Below are 20,975 nucleotides of genomic sequence, written 5' to 3'. Positions count from 1 at the left end.
AATCTTTTTTGAGAAACATCTTGACCCCAAAAAGTTCTGGATTGAATAAATTTAAACCCTTCTTTCCCTAAATTGAAACATTTGAAAAAATATCCTACCAAAATACCCGTTTTTCTCATACTTTAACATTACTAAAATTTAATCAACTTTTGACAATTTTCAGCCATTTTTACGTTCATTTCACAGTTTTGTGATTCATCATGAGTAATTATTGGTAAATCTGTTTCCAATTTCTTGATACTTGATCACTTTTGCGATATATTACTTGACCATTTTCATGGTAATTTAACACATTTTCAATCAGTTTTTGCAAAAATTGCTCAATTTTGTGCTAATTTTTCTGTAATTTATGCTATTTTATTTTTCAATAATTGAGAGGTTAGTTTGACAAAGAGACAAAGATAATATTTTCTACAATTTTGACAAATTTTCATGAAATTTCAAGAATATTCAATCAATTTTATAATAATCCAGTCGAGTTTTTTCAGATTTTATACAAATTTCTAGACTTCACATTAAGTGTTGCTCATTTTTTTATGCGTTTTTGTGTCATTTTAATGAGTTATAGGTACTTGTGATGATGTTTTAAACAATTGTTTCAAGTATTTTCATGGCATTTCAACAAATTGTTGAGCAATTTAGTCAAAACTTTGCTCGGTTATGCTAATTTTTCTGACAATTTACAATGATTTTCATCTACTAGGAAGTCAATTTAGCAACTTTTATTACCTATATCATTTACTTTCTGCATTTTTGATGATCCAAATTTTGAGACATTTGGTCGTTTCCTAAACAAAAATTATCAAATTTTGATTGTCGATGAATTCGAGGAGAAAACGGCGAATGGAATTTAGAGATCTTCATATTTGTGATAAAGCACTAAATTCGCCTGATACCTGATTTAATTTAAGATTATCGTTCTGTGAGTATACAAAGTTCTCAAAAAATCCCCAAAAGAGGGCGAGTCATTGATGTTATCGCAGTTGAGAGGGAGGTGGGGTGTCTAGTCATTTTCTCGTTTTGCAATTACATACATCTCCACCTCCAATATAGTACATTGTAAAGTACTGCAGGAAACAACTCAATACAAAGTTCACACCTACTACGCGTACATTCATATCACTTTCGCTTTCACATTTCACATTCAAATGTCGTAGCCTCGGCATATCATAAAGAAAACACAATCGTCTAAAAGGCTAAAGGGATAACCAATCGCACCACCCTCTCGGAAATGATTTCACATCGAAAGTGAAATCAAAGCGACCTTAATTTCACTAACATCTCGTCTAGTTCGGGGCTAGTGCCATTCAAAATGCAAGTAAATGCTCATGAAGTACACAAGCTATTGAGTAAAAAAAAAAACACAACACGAGACTATTTCAATACGAAGTAAACGAGTGAGGGTAACGAAAAAAAAAGTAAAAAGAATACATCCTCAAAGAGAAAGAAAACTCGAGAGAGAGGTGAGGTGAAAAGGGAAAGAAAAAACGATGATTGATATCACGCATGCCGCTGGGGAAAGAATTTGCAAAAAAAAAAATCGCTGCGAAAAAAGCTTGCTGGTGAGATTGATTCGATAAAAACGAACCTTACGTATATGTACGATAGATGGAAGCTTTTGATGAAAATTACTTATAAAGAGAGATGGAGAGTGAAATAGGAAGGAAATGCTTGGCAAGTATACATATTGGAAGTACATATACATAATACACGGAGAGACTTTCTGTGTGTTCTGTTGATATGAATCCATCGTCGATGTCAGGGTGAGTTTTTTCACTGGTGGGTATTATGTGTCAATTTAATTTATGGAGTGAAAAACCGTGGGAGAGACGAGTTGTTATTCATAACGTTAACGTGTTTCTTACGGTTTAATTATAAGTTGAACGTTTGCGAGTAATACGATTAAAAGTTTGTAATTAGTTTTACTCGCTCGTATTACCTATGTATACTTTTCATGGTACATAGAGAAATACTGGAAAATGTTTCGATTGCTTCGAAGTCTCGCACGCATATGCGCTGCCTAACTTGCTTGGTCTGGTCTGGCAAACACGTCAACGTCTCTCTGCAATTCTACAGTTTCATATTCACCCCCAAATATAACGAGTTGACGAGCTATACTACGACATATTACTATGTTTCACGTCGTATCTATATAATACTACAATGGAACGCAGATAGGTTAGGTATAGGTACCTATCTCTACCTACCTATACACGTAATACAACGTATATGTCCTGACCAGAGATAAATAAAGGGATAAATATTACAGATACACACCAACACACATACGCAGTGACTCGAGCGACGCAGCATGTGAGATGATGACGAGAAGAGAAGCGAAGGGAATTATTATTCCAAAAACGTTTTACGTTTGGTCAACGTTAATGTGGCCACAACGCATCAAACTTAGCAATAAAACTTGGCCAACATAAGGCAAATCCCTGGCGAATTAACCCTAATTTCTGCAGCGCCGCGTGCCGGATCCGGCTCGGGCTCGGCCTCGGCCAGCCACATACTCGTATACGCGGAGACAATGCGGGATTAAGCCCTATTTTCGAAACCAGCTACGGGTTAATTGGGAACGTCGTTATACGGGTGGGTAATGTCCCTTCTCGTCTACCGGCGAATACAGGTGTTAAACGCTGGACCATTCGTAGGCCGCGGACCCGAATGGCGAACACGATTTATAAACGTCCGACTTGCTTCAACTTCGCATATTTCAACGTTCAGACGGATTTTTTTTTCACCGTCGTTTTATCTCTGTCTTTCTGCGCGAGACCAGACCAGAAGACCGTGTTTTGGTGTGAATTGTGGTCGGATGCGAACTGTGCAGAGAAGAACCTCATCGTTGTGTGTATATCTAAACTTGCTTTGTTTGCATATCGTGCAGACTTGTTTATTGATCTGGTCAGCAGGCTTTGAAAAATGGCAGATGTTGGTTGAAAAACGAACTTACTCTGAAACGTATACTTACAATGGTATGTACTTTTGGTGTTTTTGAAACAAATAACGTGAGCTGAGACTATACACTACAGAGTGTTTCATTCGATTCAAAATGTAGAACATTCGCCTAGAAATACAGCCGCTCAAACACACGTGTGAATTAGTTTGCCATCGTAAAATATGAAGGGGCAATGTTCAGGGAAATTTTTGGAAGAGGGTATATTTTATATTTTAAACGTGTTTATTCAAGGGTGACCACATCAGATGTACGACTCCAATTTATACAAAAATTGTGGTTTAAAAAGTCACAATTAATCAAAATCTGTTTTTTTTTTTAATTTTTGAAATATTTTTCAAAATTGAAAGCTCGAAAGCTCTTGTTTTTTTTACCTGAAACGACCGTTTTCTCTCTCAAAAACAATAGTTCTTTAATTTCGAATAACTGACTGTTCGCTAAAAAATGAAACTGATCATATTTGAAAACCAAACTTTTTTAATTTATAAAACTGACACTTTTATTGCCGAAAAAAATCAAGCTGTTCACTTGAAAAAAACATCTTGCGCAGTTCGCAAGATTAACCGACTTTGCTACAAAAATTTACCGATTTACCAAAAATAACCCCAGCAATTTATAACATTTACCTCAGTAATTTACCAGACATTACCCCAAAATTGACCAATTTACCAAAATTTACAAATTTACCAAAATTTATTAATTTACCAAAATTTACCAATTTTATAAAATTTACCAATTTACCAAAAATTACCAATTTACCAAAAATTACCAATTTACTAAAATTCACCAATTTACCAAATTTCCAAAGTTTGCCAAAATTTACCAATATACCAAAATTTACCCAATACACCAAAATTCACCAATTTACCAATTTTCCAAAATTTACCAAAAGTCCAAAATTTATTAATTTACCACAATTTATTAATTTACCAAAATTTACCAATTTTACAAAATTTACCAATTTACCAATTTTCCAAAATTTGCCAAAATTTACCAATATACCAAAATTTACCAATACACCAAAATTCACCAATTTACCAATTTTCCAAAATTTGCCAAAATTTACTAATATACCAAAATTTACCAATACACCAAAATTTACCAATTTACCTAAATTTACCAATTTTCCAAAATTCACCAATTTACCAAAATTTGCCAATATACCAAAATTTACCAATTTACCAACATTTACCAATTTACAAAAATTTACCAATTTACCAAAAATAACTCCAACAATTTACCAACATTTACCTCAGTAATTTACCAGACATTACCCACTAATTTACCAATTTTCCAATTTACCAAAAATTACCCCAGCAATTTACCAACATTTACTTCAGTAATTTACCAGACATTTTCTCACTAATTTACCAATTTTTTACCGACTTTTTTAATTACCCCAGTAATTTACTGCCAAAGGTTTTTACCAATTTACCAAAATTTACCAATTTACCAAAATTTACCAATTTACCAAAAATAACCCCAACAATTTACCAACATTTACCGCAGTAATTTACCAGACATTACCCCACTAATTTACCAATTTTTTATTACCCCAGTAAGTTACTTCCAAAGGTTGACACCAATTCAACAAAATAAATTACCCCACTAATTTAACAATACCAAAAATTACCACAGCAATTTACTAAAATTTACCAATTTACCAAAAATTACCCCAGTAATTTACCAACATTTTCAACCAACTTTATTGAAAAACTGAAAATTACCCCAGCAATTTACGAAAATTTACCAATTGGAATACCAATTTACCAAAAATTACGCCATTAATTTACCAAAACAAAAATTACCCAAGCAATTTACCAAAATTTTCGACCAACTTTAATTACGAGTAATTCACCAAAAATAACTGATCATATTTCACTAATAAAAACAAGTTTTTCACAAGAAGAAAAAAACAATAATTTTTCACTTATAAACCAACTGTTTTTCAGTGAAAAGCCCAACTGTTTTTTTCCTAAACTAAAAAAACTGGGACATTTTTTGTATAAAAAACAATTGTTTTTCACTTTAAAAAAAAACAGAAGTTTTTCACTAAAAAACCAGCAGTTTTTTCACTAAAACAACAACAGTTTTTCATTAATAAAAGAGCAGCAGTTTTTCACTAAAAAAAAATATTAATATTTTTCACTTTACAAGCGAACTGTTTTTCAGTGAAAACCCCAATCGTTTTATCCTGGAAATTTTTTAGCTAAAAAACCTACTGATTTTCAAAAAAAAACAACAGTTTTTCACTAAAAAGAACTTTTTTGCTTTTTAAAAAAACATTAAGTAATATTTTTCACTTAACAACCCACCTGTTTTTCACTGAAACCCCCAATAGTTTTTTACCAAACTAAAAAAAAACTGGACATTTTTGCTAAAAAAAAAAAACAATTGTTCTTCACTTATAAAAAACATCAGTTTTTCACTAAAAAAATGACATTTTTTCACTGTAAGAAGACTATGACGACCTTAAATTTTACATCGAAAAAGCAGGATTGTACAAAAAAAAGACACCATTTCACTTAATAAACAATGCGATAGTGTTTCACTGGGGCTTAAAAAACTGACTTTTTTATTTAGAAAACCTACAGCTTTGAGCTAAAAAAAACTGTCAATTTTTCACTAGAATCGTCCTTTTTTATTAAAAATAACTTCTTTTATCTTATTAAAAACTGCCCATTTTTCACTGAAAAAATCTAACTTTTTTTTACTAAAAAGAAAACTGAACATTTTTCTTACTCGAGTTTTCACTGAGTGTTTCACGAAAAAGACTGTTTTTTTAGTAAAACAATTGATTTCTTTCCAAAAACTTGAACTTTTGATATTTTTCCTCATTTTTCACTCACTTTATTTTGTGCTAAATACCTCATATTTATGTACTTGGTTTTCTTGAGAGCAAAATGTTCTGAACATGAAATACATATTTCCAAAAGCTTGAAAAATATCTCGACGGTTTTTTAAAAATTTTAAATTTTTATTTGTTTATTTCAATGAATTTTTGAAGTATAGTCAGGTACACTCATCTGTAATATTTAAAAATCTTGAACCAAAGTCTGAATTTAACTTTCAACCAGACACACACACAAAAAAAAATGAAAAACATAAGTTTTGGAATTATAGGAATACAAAAATAAATGAATGAATAAAAGATGGAGAAATTTAGTCGATCGATCATTATAAATTTTTCAAAATTTACATTGTACAGTTTTGGGCTTGTTTCTTGTGAAAATATGTAAGTTACAGTGAAAATGAGCTGTTGTCAAGAAAATTCGTGTTCCTAGAGTTGAATTTGAGAAAAATTGCTCATCGTCAGTCGCTTATTTTGGAATTTTTTAGATTTACAAACGATGCAGGATCTGCTTTCTATTTTCCAAGTCCAAATTATGCAATGTTTTTTTCTTAATCCGTAAAATTGAATTTTTTTTGAAAGGAAGAGGGGGTGGTTTCTGTATGTAGATAGACTGAGTCAATCTCAATCATGCAGTTCTGGAAAAACTATAAAAATCAACATTGAAAAAAATGAACTTTGTCATTTTTATGGGTCCTTGAAAATGAGGATGGATGGAGGTGACATGAGAAATGAGTTGAATGAAAATAATTTTTAGTGTGTCGTTTTTCCAAATTAATTACTTGTCAGAACCGTCTCACTTTTCAAAACTGGCCTAGTTTTTGATTATTTGTGATTCTGATTACTTGATGAAATCTATATACTCTCGAATCATTATTTTTAATTACTTGTGAAGAGTTCGAAAATCTTTCATCCTTACTTATTAATATCGGAAAACGTACCTATAAAATGTATACTTACGAGACAGCCATAAAAATGCTAAATGCGTAGCCATTATTAAGGAAAAGCTTGCAAATACTCGTAAAAGAGTAATATTTAATAAAACGTACCGCCGCCGCCATTGCCATAATATAAACCGATTAATTATCCAAAAAGCTAAACGTATTATGGGAGCTATTACAAAGGATATATTTTTTTAATAAAGTGGCGCTCGGGTTTTACACACAGCCAAGCAAGTTCAAAGTTCAAAAGGAAGTTAAGTTTTCTGTGGTGTTAAACGTCTGAGGGTTGAAGGTCTCGCGACGATGAGACGAGACGGCGGAGGCTTAAACAACATAAGGCAGAGAACGTTTTCGATGATAATAGTTCGAAGAATCCGCAGATTTCATGGTAAACGGCTTTATCGTCGTTAAAGGGTAGGTAGACAGGCAAGCGAGATACATCTCGTGGAAATTGTTAGGGAGGTATATAAGCTCCGACGACTCGGTTCCCACTTTTATACTCGCGGGTGTCATCCATATGGAGGATTATCTTTTTATACGTCTCTCGCTTTTGGGCAAAACGAATTTACGACTGTTACGAGCTTTTCATTTAACTTTATATTAAAGTTGAAACGTTTAAAGTTTATATTTTTACCAATTTATCGCCAACAGATTATCATTTTTTCAAATCTAACGCCAATTGTAGGTACCGGTTTTGTCGCCTTAGGTCTTATTAAATTTCAACTTTTGCTATGATTTAGTGCTTTAATAATAGCGTGTGCTTTTTTGTCCCCTTGTATGTACCTACAGGTGAAAGTTATGCTCAAAGTGTGCGTTGACTCGAGCAGTACCGGAGAAGATGCCATCTCGCCTGTTTTCTCGATGGATAAGAAACGTAAACAGATCACCCTTTATGAGCCTGTTAATTCTAATGCTCATAACGATACACCGGAGGAAAGAAAATGCGCTGTGTCTGCTCCGAAAATGTTCGCCTTTGACGCGTTGTTTTCCGACGATGATCCTTTGGTAAGCTGCTGTTCTTTTATATTTTTTAAGCGTTATTTGGGGCTTTTCACTTGCTATAATCTATGTTCATCTCGCTGTTATTTACAGGTGGAAATATGCGGAAATGCGTTAACCGATGTTATTCATGCTGTGATTAATGGAAACGATGGGTGTATTTTTTGTTTCGGTAATGCTAAATTAGGTAAGAAATATTAACATTATAAGAATACATTTTGCTTGTTGATTTTTGACTAATTGTAATTAAGCCAAATTTTTCTATTCGCAAGAGTAAAATTTTGTTGAAAAAGTGGGTGTTATTCCAACTATGAGAAAAAATTTCGGTTTGCGAAAAGTATCCGAAAATATAATTCAACTGTTCAATTTTATTTTTCAACGATTTTTTGACAATTCAAATTCGACTCATTCTCCATCAAAAATTCAAAATTTGGTCAAATTGTGGTGAAATGCTGAAATGTGGGTTTACCCCATTTTGACCCCCCCCCCCCACCATAAATCGATGGTTGATGAGTTCGAACTGTTCTGGATCGATTTTTGGATTTTTCAGTGTTAGAAAAAAATGTCATAAACCGGTTCGAAATGAAATTTAGCATCTACATATAAACTCAGATTTGCCTACTATTTTAGTCACCTTCTTGATGCCTACGTTTGAAGACAAATTTCTACAGTACTGCTTCCATCACTTCAAATTCACAATCTCAATTGTGTGTTTTGTCTTTGAGAACTGAAATTAAATACCTAGTCTACTTATTTGCTAGAAGTTTCAGAATAGTCCAAAAGAACTACTAATCCATTTTGAGGGTCAAAATAGGATAGCTCTGAATGAAATTTCAGGTTTTTATGTGACGCTCTCAGAACGGTGGAGTGTTCCTCATTTTTCAAAAAATGTGAACTGAAGAACGTATTGGATTTGAAAGCGTAGAAAAAAATTCTTGCCTAAATTCACCAAAAAGGTCAGAAAGATACATCCTAGATAATCTATAAGCTGAATTTCATTTTGACCTTTTTATTACAATTTTTTGTACTTGACTAAAAATTTCAAGAATTTTTTGGAGACTCCAGTATGGCTCGAAACCCTTACCAATCAATTTGGTAGGTCAAAAAGGGCTTCCTTAATCTGATCAAATTTTGATTTTTTTGATATTTAAAAAGAGCCAAATTTGAGTTCTGAAAAATTTGTCAAAAAATCAAAGTGAAACTCAGCTCCTGAAATTTGAGTGCAGATGGTGTATTTTTGGATGCTCTTTCAATTTTTTTTATCTGGTCCAAATATTTTTCTGCTAACTACTTGCTATTTTTCTAATGAATGACTGATCACTTTTGAACACCGATGGATTTCGGACCTCAAAATGCTGTTTAGAAAGTTGAAGCACCCTACACTTACCCCCTCGTCCCACTGAATTGAAACCAAAATGGGGAAAAAAATCATTTATAAGGAGATTGATGTATCGCTTAGGTCTCCTGTTCGGAAATAAGAACAGCTTTGTAGACGGTTAAAATTAACTTCTTGGGCTGAAAATTTCAGAATTACATTTTTTTTTGATTTCGGTTTTGGGATCAACAAACCTTAATATAATTAAACATTTTCACTGAAGCTAAAACTTCAAGTGCAGAAGTTTATTTTTTGATTTCTGGCGAATTATTAAACATTTTCTGGTCCAATGAGAAGGAAAAAACCAAAATTTCGCCAAACTGACCTAGAAAGCTGAAATTTGGTCGGATTTTCGAATGAATTCTTAGTTTTTTGTTTTTTTTTTCAAAAATAATCCCTGGAGAAAATTTTGGATTTGAATTGGCACAAAATTATTTTGGAAATATGTTCCTAATTCGATCGAATGGGCCCTAAAGAATGATAAATCCGAGTTTATAGGTGCTGAATTTCATTTTCATCCCTTACTTACTGCTTTTTTTTTTTTTTTTTTTTGAAAACTGGGATCCTCAAAAATTTACTGGAGGCTCCTAAAAAGTTTGAAATCACCGACAATCACAGAGCATTCGAGAAGGGGAGCAAAAGAAGGGCCTGTGGTGAAAGAAAAATCTGTTTTTTTTTTTTACTTCTTAAAACACAAATTTTTGAAAGCTTTTGCCCTCGTGTCGCCCAGGCTTGTTTTTTCTTTTTTAAAACAAAAATTTCCAACAAAAAAAATATCGTTCAATTTTTAAAATTTTGAAGTAAAAAAATGAAGTACTTATTGGATCTGTTCTCCTTTCTTTTTCAAAGTTAACTTCGTAAAAAAAAATATTTCAAATTCTGAACTTTTAAAAGCCAATAAATAAACTCCTTGCTTAAAAAAGCATCTTTTTCAGTCTTCTAAAATTGAAAATTTTCAAAAGTTTCGCCTTCACTTCGCTCGGACCTGTCCTGTTTTTTTAATCCACTTCCTTAAAAAACATCGTTTTTAGACCTTTCGAATTCAAATTTTCAAAAACTTTCGCCCATGCTTCGCTTGGGCCAATTTGTTTCTTGTTTTAAAATAAAAGAATTCGTATTTGAGCCCCCAAAAATTCAGAACAGAAAATTAAGATTTTTATAAGTTATAATTATCAATATGATTTCAATTGGTAAAATTAGTATTTTTTCCCTATGTCATTCGGAAAATTTTCAGTCGAATCCCCTCCCTTCTCCCCTATTAGTTTCGTCCCTACAAATGGAGCCAAATTATATTTGTCTCGGGCCTATATTGGCTCTTAACGATCCTGACCATTCAACTTGGGAAGTTGAAAATAGGGTACAAACCGATTTTCAGTTTCCTATGTCAATTTGGTGTTTTATTTATTTTTTCACTTTTGGTCCCGATTTGTATTTTCAAAAATTTACCAAAAATGTAAATTGAATTTCAGCACCTGAAATTTTGGCAGGTGGTGTATTTTGATATTCTATTTATCTATTCTCTTTTGTTCTGTTCAACATTTTTTATACCAATTAGGATACTTTCTTTGTATAAGTACAAAATTGGCCACCCTAACTAAAATGTACTTACTCATGGTCAAAATTTCCAATTTTTTGCATGGTAAAATTCTATTGCTTGGATTAAACCTCAATTTTTATGTTCGTTCCTATCAAATTCTCTATAAATTTCAGGAAAATAATTAAGAACTCATTTCATTGACCCCTTCCATTTCACTTCGATTTTTTTTCACCATTTCTTAGTCCTTTTTTTGGTTGGTATTCTTCTAAAACATATTGTTTTATTGTTTTGCAGGCAAAACCAAAACAATGATCGGATCATCGGAATCAGCAGCCACTCTGGGCGTGATACCTTGCGCCATCACGTGGCTCTATCGCGCGGTCAACGAACAAAAACAGAAAACTGGTGCTAGATTTTCGGTTCGCGTATCAGCGGTTGAAATTACAGCCGCTTCGCAACAAATCAAAGACCTTCTAACCGATTACGCTTCGGGTAAGTAAATCGAACCTTATCTCTATAGTAGGACGTAAATATTGAACCATAGCGAGATGTCGAAGAATTGCCAGTTTTCGATGTATAAATTCACCGCTGTGTATACTGTGTATAGTCTATATAACCAAAGTTTGGACTGGCAAAACACTCGTCTTCGTTGTGGAAAACTTTTCCCCGAAGGTGTAAAACTTATAGCCTTTGTAATCTACGTTTTACACGCGCAGCCTTTAAAGCAAAAGTAGGTATATATCTGCGAAGATGAGAAAATTCCGAGTCGAGATAGTTGTAGTTTACTTTTGTTAAGCGCCGAGATGATACGAATAAATTTAAAATTCAGAAAAGATTCCACCTTGGTAGTCGAGTACAATTATAAACGGGCTCACACAGCATAGGCATAGGGCAGGTACATATACGAGTAGGCTATAAGAAAACACCACAGTGTATAAATCTTGTCAATGGTTGTTGAGGTGCTTGAAAAGTACAAGGATACTACGTAACAAGAAGAGAGGACCCGCACTCGTCCTATTATCTCACGTTCACGTAGTGTAGGACGACGTAGTAGGTAGGTGTATAAAATGACAACAATACAAAGACAAGGTAGAAATATATATGTATACTCAGGACTAAACGAGTAGGTATATAAGGTAAACTGTTAAAAAGAAGAATAGCAAACAATGTATGTACATGTAGGCAGCATAAGTGTGCACTGTGTAATGATAATGGTACCATAAATAACTTAAAACAAAGAGCCCCGTTTACCGGATTGTAATTAGCCTAATGTGAATCACATGTTATGTCGAGTACCTTCGTACGTTTTTTTTTCTCCTGCTCGTTTTGTTTTCTTGCCCGACTTGGCAAACGTTTGTGTAAAATTTAAGCTTTTTAGTAACCGCAACTAAGAACATTACGACTAACGAACGTCAGCCGAGCTTTTTATTATGGTTGTCGAGTCGTTTAGTTGGATCCTATTCTTATACATAGTGGTGGTTGGTGCGTGGTATCTTATGCCTATGTTTTATAAGTACCTACCTATGTAGGCACTTTTGCATAAAATGAGCTCGTTAACAGGATACAAGGACCGTACATATTTGACCGTATTTAATATTTAAATGATCAATAAATGGCCGAATTGGTCAAAAGTTATCAATTTTTGGTCGTTTTATTATGGAATACGTAGAATTTTGGGTTTCAAGTTTTGAAAATGCAGAAGCCAGCAGTTTGAAAGTTATATCAATTTAGGGTGGATCATGAAAAAAAATCAAAAAAAAAATGTTGGGGGACTTTCAAGTTCAAAATTATTCAGAAGAAATCGTGACAGAAGATAAATTTTCTAAACAAATCTTAGTTTTTTCTCTCTAGCCCCTACCCAACCAATTTTGCGAAAAATAGTCAAAAATATAATTTCTAAAACTGTGGAAATATTTTGGAAGATAGTGGTACCACTGGTACCTACCAATTTTCTGACCATGATTGCCAATTTCAAAAAATTGAAGAAATACCCAAAAACGTAAAATTTTTTGGCATTTTGTAATTTGCAATAATGACCGAAAAATTGGCACTACTGCATTCCAAAATATTTTTGCATTTTTAGAAATGATATTTTTCGATGAAAATATGTATTTTTATTACAAATTATGAGGAAGAGGCAGTTTTTTTTTTAAGAAGATAGAAATTCAGGAAACCCAACACTGCAGTGTTCAAAATCCTGCAAAACTTTTGAAAAAGTTCTTTGCACAAGAGCTGCATTTTGATTTGATCGAGATTTTTTTGGACATCCTGCAACTCAATTTTTTTTTGTTAAATCAATGAAATTTTTTAATAAATCTCGACTAAAATCTAATATTAAATTGATTGATGTGAATTTCAATTTTTTTTGGTTGGTTTTAATATTGGTGAGGGTTGTGAAATCCAATCTCAAGCGAATAAATTTTCTCCGAATTTAAATTCTAAATCAAATTGAATTATTAGTCGGAAAATTTTCTATGAATTTCAATTTCAAATTGAATCGAATCTCAACTGAGTACATTTTTTGCGAATTTTCAGTTTAACTTCATATTGAACCGAATTTTTATTTGCTAAATTCATTGTGAATTTAAATTTCGGTTTCAAATTAAGTCGGAAGATATGTATGTTCAGAGAATTTCGTTTTTCAGTTACCAATCAAATCAAATTTTTACTAAATAGCTGCACAATTTTGGTCAATTTTGATTTTAATTTCAAATCAAATCGAATCTCAACTGAATAAACTTTTTGTGAGTTTTGATTTTAATGCATCCACCAACCCTTCCCATCCACTCCAAAACTCAATTAACCCACCCAACCCCCAACATTTTGATCATATAGAAGGACCCATTTCTAATTTCATCACAATGTTGAATGATCTTCAAATCAATCCCAAAACTCTCATCCAAAAAACAATATTATACCCCCCTTGGCTTCTAAAACCTCCTCAAGTCAACCTACAGCTTATTAACTACCCAAAAAATAGCCACTCTCCATTAGTAATAAAACAGAACTATCTTGAACTCTTATCAGAATACAAAAAATTCAATCTTTGCTTTACAGATGGATCAAAAATACCAACACTTCACACATGGATATGCATACTCTATAAATGATAAAATTTCAAATTTTAAAATCCATAACTGTTCTTCAATCTACACTGCCGAACTCACAGCTATTTTCCACTGTCTCTGTGACATACTCACTTATGAATCAGAAAATAAGTCCTTCTTAATTCAAAGTGATTCCCTCAGCTCACTAACTGCTATCCAAAATCTTTTTTCCGATCACCTTCTAATTCAAAATATTCATAAAACTCTATTTGACTTACAAAATTCAAACTTCTTCATACAGTTTATGTATGTACATTGTACCCAGCCACGTTGGAATCTTAGGAAATGAAATTGTAGATGTTAATGCAAAATCTGCCACCATCCTTTCTCCCCTTATATTTATCACAACTGACGACCTCAAATCTATCTTCACCCAAAGCACACTTAAGAAATGGCAAAACTTTTGGTCCCTCCAAACCACAAACAAGCTCTTTCAACATAAAAAATTAGTCCATCCTTGGAAAAACCTCTCCCACTTAAACAGACTTGAAGAAATCATTATAACCAGACTGAGAATTGGCCACACAAAAATCACACATAATCACCTCTATGAAAAGGCCCCAAAACCCACATGTCAATTCTGCCTCTCAGAACTTATATCTGTCCAACACTTACTATTTCAATGTCCCTCCTTACATCAACACAGACTGTCCCTACAAATAGATGAAAGATCCCTATTCATACCAGACGACCCTTCCGAAATTAAAAAATTCTTAGACCTAATTAAAAAACTTGACCTTACCAACTCGATTTAAATCTCATACGACGGGTGTAATAATCAAGTAATTACAAACACCCAAAAAAAAAAAAAAAATTAATAGATACCTACATATTATATTAAATCAAATTCATAATCTGGTGCATTTTTCATTGGTTTCTATTCCTGATTTCAAATCTTTTCGAATTTTTATCTAACGAACAAATTTTTGTTGAATTTTATTTTCAAATTAAATCAATTTTTCCGCATGATGAACTTTTTGTGGATCTTATAATTTTATATTCGAATTCATCATTTTCAATTTCGATGAGTTTTTATTTCAATTTTACAATTTTACATTGTATCAAATTTCAGTTGTAAAATAAAATTGTCAGCCAAATTGAGAAAAAATTAGCAAAAATTGTTCAAATTGTCGTAAAAACTTGTTAAAATGTCATAAAAAGAGTAATTGAAAATCACTATGTAAAAATTTACAAAATATTGTAAAATTCTAGAAAAATTTAATTTTCTAAAATAAGTATCTATCAAAAAATGTTTAGAAATTTGCAACAAAAAAAATAAAATTGAACAAAATGTTACAGAAATTTCAAATTGAACTCAGGTTTGAAAAATTTATCAAATAAGTATTGATGAAATATTATTACCTATAGTTGAACGAAATGTTGTAGAAACTGCTTCAAATATCAAATTGTCATGAAAATATTTAAAATGTTAAATTGATGAAATATCGAGCAAAATTTTTGAGTGCTGAATCGTCTGAGTATTATTGAAAATAAGTACCTACATGTTGGGTATTGAAAATTACAAAAAAAAAATGATTAGGTAAATGTTATCAAAACGGAACGAAATTTTGCAAAAATCAATAAAAATTCAGTATCTGAAATCTGGAAAAAATTACCAGGTAATGAATGAAAAAAGTTGACACTCTCTAAAAGTTGCTAAAGGGTTCGCAAAACTTGTACAAAAAATTATCAGAACTGATGCGTATTATCTCAAGGGGAGATGATTAAATCTGATCAGATTTGGTCAGATCGAATCAGGTCTCCAATATTGGACCTGATCAGGTCTGATACAATCAATTCTCCTCTAATGAATTTGATCAGGTCGGAACAAGTGTAATACGATTGAAACTTTGACTTGGCCACATTTGACCAGATCTGTGCAAATCTGATCAAGTGATCAGGCTATATTGGATCCAAGAAATGTGTGGATCTGATCAGATCCGACCATTTCTTGCTGGATCGAACTACCCACGTAAATTAATAAACAGAAAGGGACTTCCAACAGCAGAAAAGTTTTATGAACTGAAAAAAGAAACATGAAAAAATCATTACAAAATACCTCCGTTCCTAGGTAAAATTTTAAGCACTGAATTTAATTTTAAAATTTTTAAGAATTTTTTGAAAATTCAGAGGCTTATTTCCTACTTATTGTAAAATGAAAATTTGATGAAATCGAAATAGGAAGCTGAAATTTGGTGTGCATTAGTATACCCTATTTCAGCTTTTCAAGTTGATTTGTGGTGGTTTTGAGCCTGTCGGGGCATTTAGATGTTTCCAGCGAATTTTTGGATTGAATAAATTTCTGAAGAAAATGTTTGGTTTGATCCATTATAAATGAATTCTGAAAACTTCTACTTGAATCAATCGAAAATATCTCAAAAATCGTGCTAAATTTCATTTTGCACCTTTCTATGGCGATTTTGTCAAAACTTATACAAGCACATACGAAAACCTACTGAAAGCTCCACTAGCTCCAGAATTGCTTGGAACTATCAGCAATCGATTTCAAGAAGTTGAAGGTGAAGTACAAATCTAATTGAAGCTTTCCACTTCAGTTTGGTCAAATTTTTATTCTCCCACAAAGATCCTATAAATTTTCAAAAATTTGTCAATAATCAAAAAATGGAATTCGGCTCCTGAAATGTCTTTGGCTTTTTCTCTGTCCAGTTCAAAAATTATTCTGGTGCTTGAATATCTACTTACTTAAAAATTTTTTTTATTAGGTAAGTACTGGAAAACTATTCAATTTGAAAAATCTTTTGTGCTCGAAAAATGATGAATTTTGATAAAATATACATAGATAGGTAATAATTTTGAAAAACTTATCAAAAAGCAAAATTATTGAAAGGATAAGAAATGTTATGTTTAACCTCATACAGTCGAACCAACTGAGAATATGTATGTCTCATAGATGACTTTTTTTTCAAAATCTCTATAGTTACGAGCTCTAGTAGCAATTCTATACACACTCTCTCAAAATTAGGCCTCACTCTCTTTCATCTTCATCCTCTTCCGATAATGATGCTTTACAAGTCGTCGATTCGCGTATAATTACGAGAACAGAATTCCGCAATCCGTGCGTTAAATACCGTAACGTAAACATAAGTAATGCGAAAAAGTTATAATAAAGTAGTAGCTTTCAATTAGGAAATAAACGTCGACGTCTGGAAAGCTTTTTAATTACTTAGTTACGTTAATCAGAACGCACACCGGAAACATTATTAAAGCTGCTAATGCTGATGAGCTTAAATACACACAGCACTCTATACCTTTACCTACCTGCTGTAGTGCTGTACAAGTGTAGGTATAGTACGAGGGCGAACTCAAGCTCCTCTCTACATATATATCCAGGAAGAAGAGCACAGCACACAGAGGATTCGTCGTTAAAACACGTAGCATACTTGTCGCGTGATCGGTAGTTGGGTAGACGAGGGGGCAGGATGGGGGGACGAAGAGCTGTACTATCGAAGGTTGAAAATTCATTAAGAAACGAGAATCGAAATTCGCTACACTGTTCGCATATGTTATAGACAAGCGTACGTAGGTACGACTAATGCAACATCAACTATAACGAATGCTCGAATGAATAATGCTATACGTATGCATGGGGATTTTAATATGAGTAAGCATACATATTTATCACGTAGCAGCATTTTCTTTTGCACACGAGACTGAAACAAGTCGTATAAGGTCGTTGAAAAGAAAAATATTAACCGTAAATAGGCATTTGTGGAAGTAAAAAAAAAAAAATAAGGGAAATATTAGGAATTTAAAACTTGTAAATCTCACCACTCCTATACGTTCTGGAGGATCATAGAATAGATATAGGAGGGTGAAAGTTGAACCGAGACCATGTATTTTGAAATATAATCTGTTCGTTTTTAAGATGCAAATCACAGGGAGGTATCACACCCTATACCTCAAAAGCACAATTTTGATGAGAATTTTTTTATCGTATATTATTATTATTCGTGTTTTACGAAGATTTTCCATTTCCATGTTGTGAAAGCATTTAGTGATCTTAAATTTTCTTGAAGTGTGAATTTATATGGAAGTTTGGAATTTTATTAGAACTTTGTTCGAGTTGGTGTGGAAGCTTTTAAAGAGTTTCGTAACATTTGCGCAATTGAAAGGATGTTTAAATGAAGCGAATGGAGCGTCTTATAAGCGAATAATGCGAATAGTTTGACACTGAAAGTTAAGAGATATTTTCAGGAAATATGGGTCCGGATTAGTTTTTTCTCTTTCGAATATGTCAGTAAATTACGATATAGTTTTTTGAACATCATTCCCCCCCCCCAAATAATAATTCTTTCTTTACTGATCTGTTTCTTACTCATTCAAACCAATAATTTTAGCTCTTGTGAGCAGGCACCCTTCATATTTCCCTTGAAATATAGTCTGTGATTATTATCCATGCCTAAGTTCCTACGTTTTTCTCATTTCAGATAACGAACAATCGCCCGGAGTGTACCTCAAAGATGATCCAGTTCTGGGATCAAATTTACAAAATAGAAGCGAACTCAGGGCACCGTTACCAGAAAAAGCAGCCTTCTATTTGGACGCTGCTCAAAACGAACGATCAACCAGCGAAGAATCGCATTTTCTATTCACGTTGCATGTTTACCAATACAATGTTGCTAATAAAGGCACAGGTGAGTGGGGTGTTATCCTCTTTAAACTCAGACATTCATAAGTACATAGCTTTAAGAGGTGTGGACGAATTTAAAATTTTGATGCGAAATTTCTTATATGTATTTAGTGGCCGGTGGTCGAAGTCGACTTTATTTGATCGACTTGGCCGGTAACGATCGCTCCAAATCGACCGGTTCGTTGTCTGTGTCAAATCTGGGGAACGTATTGTTGGCAATTTTCAACGGCCAAAAGCATCTACCAAGCAGGTACGCATATGCCTGTCTTTCTATATCATTCTTAATTCTATTCATACCAGGTGTTCCGTTCCAAGGGTCGAATGATTTGCCTGGCAGTACAGCAACCCACCGTACACAATTGTTAATGGGCTTACCGATTCTAGAAATTGAAGGGGCGTGTAGATCTGAAAAAATTCCACTACGAAAGGTTTTTCCCCGAGACCGATTTTTTAAATTGATTTTTTGCATTTTCCCTCAATTTTCGAACAGAAGAATCGATTTTCTGAGCCAATCAAGTACATACATATATATTTGCTTGCGACCAGACATGTCAACTATGCTTGGCATATACACTGAAAAGTGAACAAAATTTTAAAATTGGCATAATTTCTGTTCTAAATCACTTATCAACATTTTATTTGCAGATTCAATCTAATATTGAAAAAATCTATGTGTTGAAAAAAGTAGTCAGATTTTTAGGCTAAATTTTGGAGAAAAATTTTGAAAATGGAGTCAAAGTAATTTGAATTTTAAGAAAGTTAAGACACCACAAGAAAGCTTGAACAGCATAAAAATTTTTGACGTTTTCAATTTTTCCATAGACCAATAAAATACTGAAAAATTTAGAGTCAAATTTGTTGTTGTGCACACTCAGGTTCGATGTATTTACATACATCTCCACCAGCACATCACATTCTACTCACTACAAATTGACTATAGACCCTGCGTTCGTCCTCGCGCCTTGATTTCTAAGCCATGCGCCCTCTGGTGGAAGTTTCTGAAAACTCATAGTTGACTTGTATAGTAAAATTAACCCATGACTTGTCAACTATAGTTGAGAAGTTGGTCAGTCCACTTGCATAGTAAAATTAACCCATTCATTAGTTGACAAGTCTGGATACTAATACCTATATATATATATCCTATTCTACAATAAAAATGAGTAGGAAAAAGGTAGATGGGGAGAGTTAAATTTCCAATCAGTTCTGTGAATCTTGAGATATTTTTTATTTCAATTTCGAACGTCAACTTTCCATCTTCTTAAGCGAATATCTCAAAAACTATAGGCTTCTTGGGAGAAAAAATTAATTGAACCTTTTTAATAGAAAATTTACGGTCTACAATTTATTCTTTTTTTTTTTGGTGGAAATTCAAGTGATTTCTTAAGCAAATGAAACACCCTGAAGAGAAAACGAATAACTAGAAATTGAATTGTAAAGTCTAACAAATTTGGTACCTGAAGTTCAATTGTTTATTCTTTTGAAGTTTATTTTTTGCACTGATAAAAGATGGAAATTTGAGTTGAAATTTGAATTACAAAATATCTCAAAAAATTGATAAGTTTCCCAGGTATAAACTTTTTTTGATAGAGTACTTTATGCTGTACAATTTTCATTTCTATTCATTTTTTTCGCACGACTCTCAGTCTCTGCTCAATCTTAAATGAAATTGATGCTATGATTTTTTTTAAAATAAAGTTTGTTTACTTATATGTTTTCATTTTTTTTTTTTTTTTTTTTTTTTGTAAAATATAACGAAAACATTGGAACAAAAAAATCAATTTTCAAAACCAACAGGACCTTCAAAAAAATGAATAGAAATGAAACTCTGGGGGAAAAGTTCAATTTTTTCTTACGAGGGTTCTTTTGAACTGACACTCTCCGATTTGAACAAAACCAAGCTACATCGAAAAGGCATGTCCTAAAACCCCCGTAATCAAAATTTCAAACCTTGAAGTCCAATTTTGAATTTAAAAAAAATTTTTGAAAATGTTTAAAAATTAAAAAAAAAACTGTCATGGGCGATTTTTAAACGTTTTCATAAAATATAATGTTTTTTGGGCAAAATGAACTAATGTGAATAATTCCGTCAATTGATCATCTCCCACACATCAACAACTATACTAGTTTTAGGACATTCTGGAGCCTCCGGCGATTTTTTAAAATTTTCTCTAGAAACTTCAAATCACTCTAGAAAGGTCAAAAATAATCTTTAGGTCCCATAACTTTGGTCAGTGCTTATTAGTCACCCTCTAAAGTGTTTTAGGTGATTACTGCAAAATTCCAGGGTTACCAGTTCAAAAGTGAATTTTAGACCAAATTTGTAAATTCTAGAAAAAGTGAAAAAAATCAAATTTTCAAAGAAGTCACATAATGAGCTGTTTTTTTTGGCAAGATATTGTCTGGTTTGTCCACCCGATTACTCTACTCAAAAACAATCTTAGTTTGACCTTTTTGAAGCTTCTAGCAGATTTTTCAGTTTTCTCCAGAAACTTTTAATCACTCTGGAAAGGCCAAAAATGAATTTTATGACCTATAACTTTAATCAGCGCTCA

General features: G+C 32.6%; 1 protein-coding gene across 1 annotated transcript in view; it reads left to right on the top strand.

Moving 5' to 3' along the window:
* Nucleotides 1-20,975, top strand: part of LOC135846624 (kinesin-like protein CG14535) — a 221,207-nt gene that overhangs the window by 192,906 nt on the left and 7,326 nt on the right. Inside the window, exons 6-10 of the mRNA XM_065365825.1 lie at nt 7,541-7,756; nt 7,844-7,937; nt 10,957-11,154; nt 18,218-18,424; nt 18,532-18,670. Coding sequence (XP_065221897.1) covers nt 7,541-7,756; nt 7,844-7,937; nt 10,957-11,154; nt 18,218-18,424; nt 18,532-18,670 — 854 coding nt within the window. The remainder of the gene's footprint in view (nt 1-7,540; nt 7,757-7,843; nt 7,938-10,956; nt 11,155-18,217; nt 18,425-18,531; nt 18,671-20,975) is intronic.

This window comes from Planococcus citri, chromosome 5, assembly GCF_950023065.1.
Source record: "Planococcus citri chromosome 5, ihPlaCitr1.1, whole genome shotgun sequence".
In the NCBI taxonomy this organism is placed as follows: domain Eukaryota; kingdom Metazoa; phylum Arthropoda; class Insecta; order Hemiptera; family Pseudococcidae; genus Planococcus; species Planococcus citri.
Note: the sequence above shows the minus strand (reverse complement) of the source record. Positions and strands in the feature narration are given on the sequence as shown.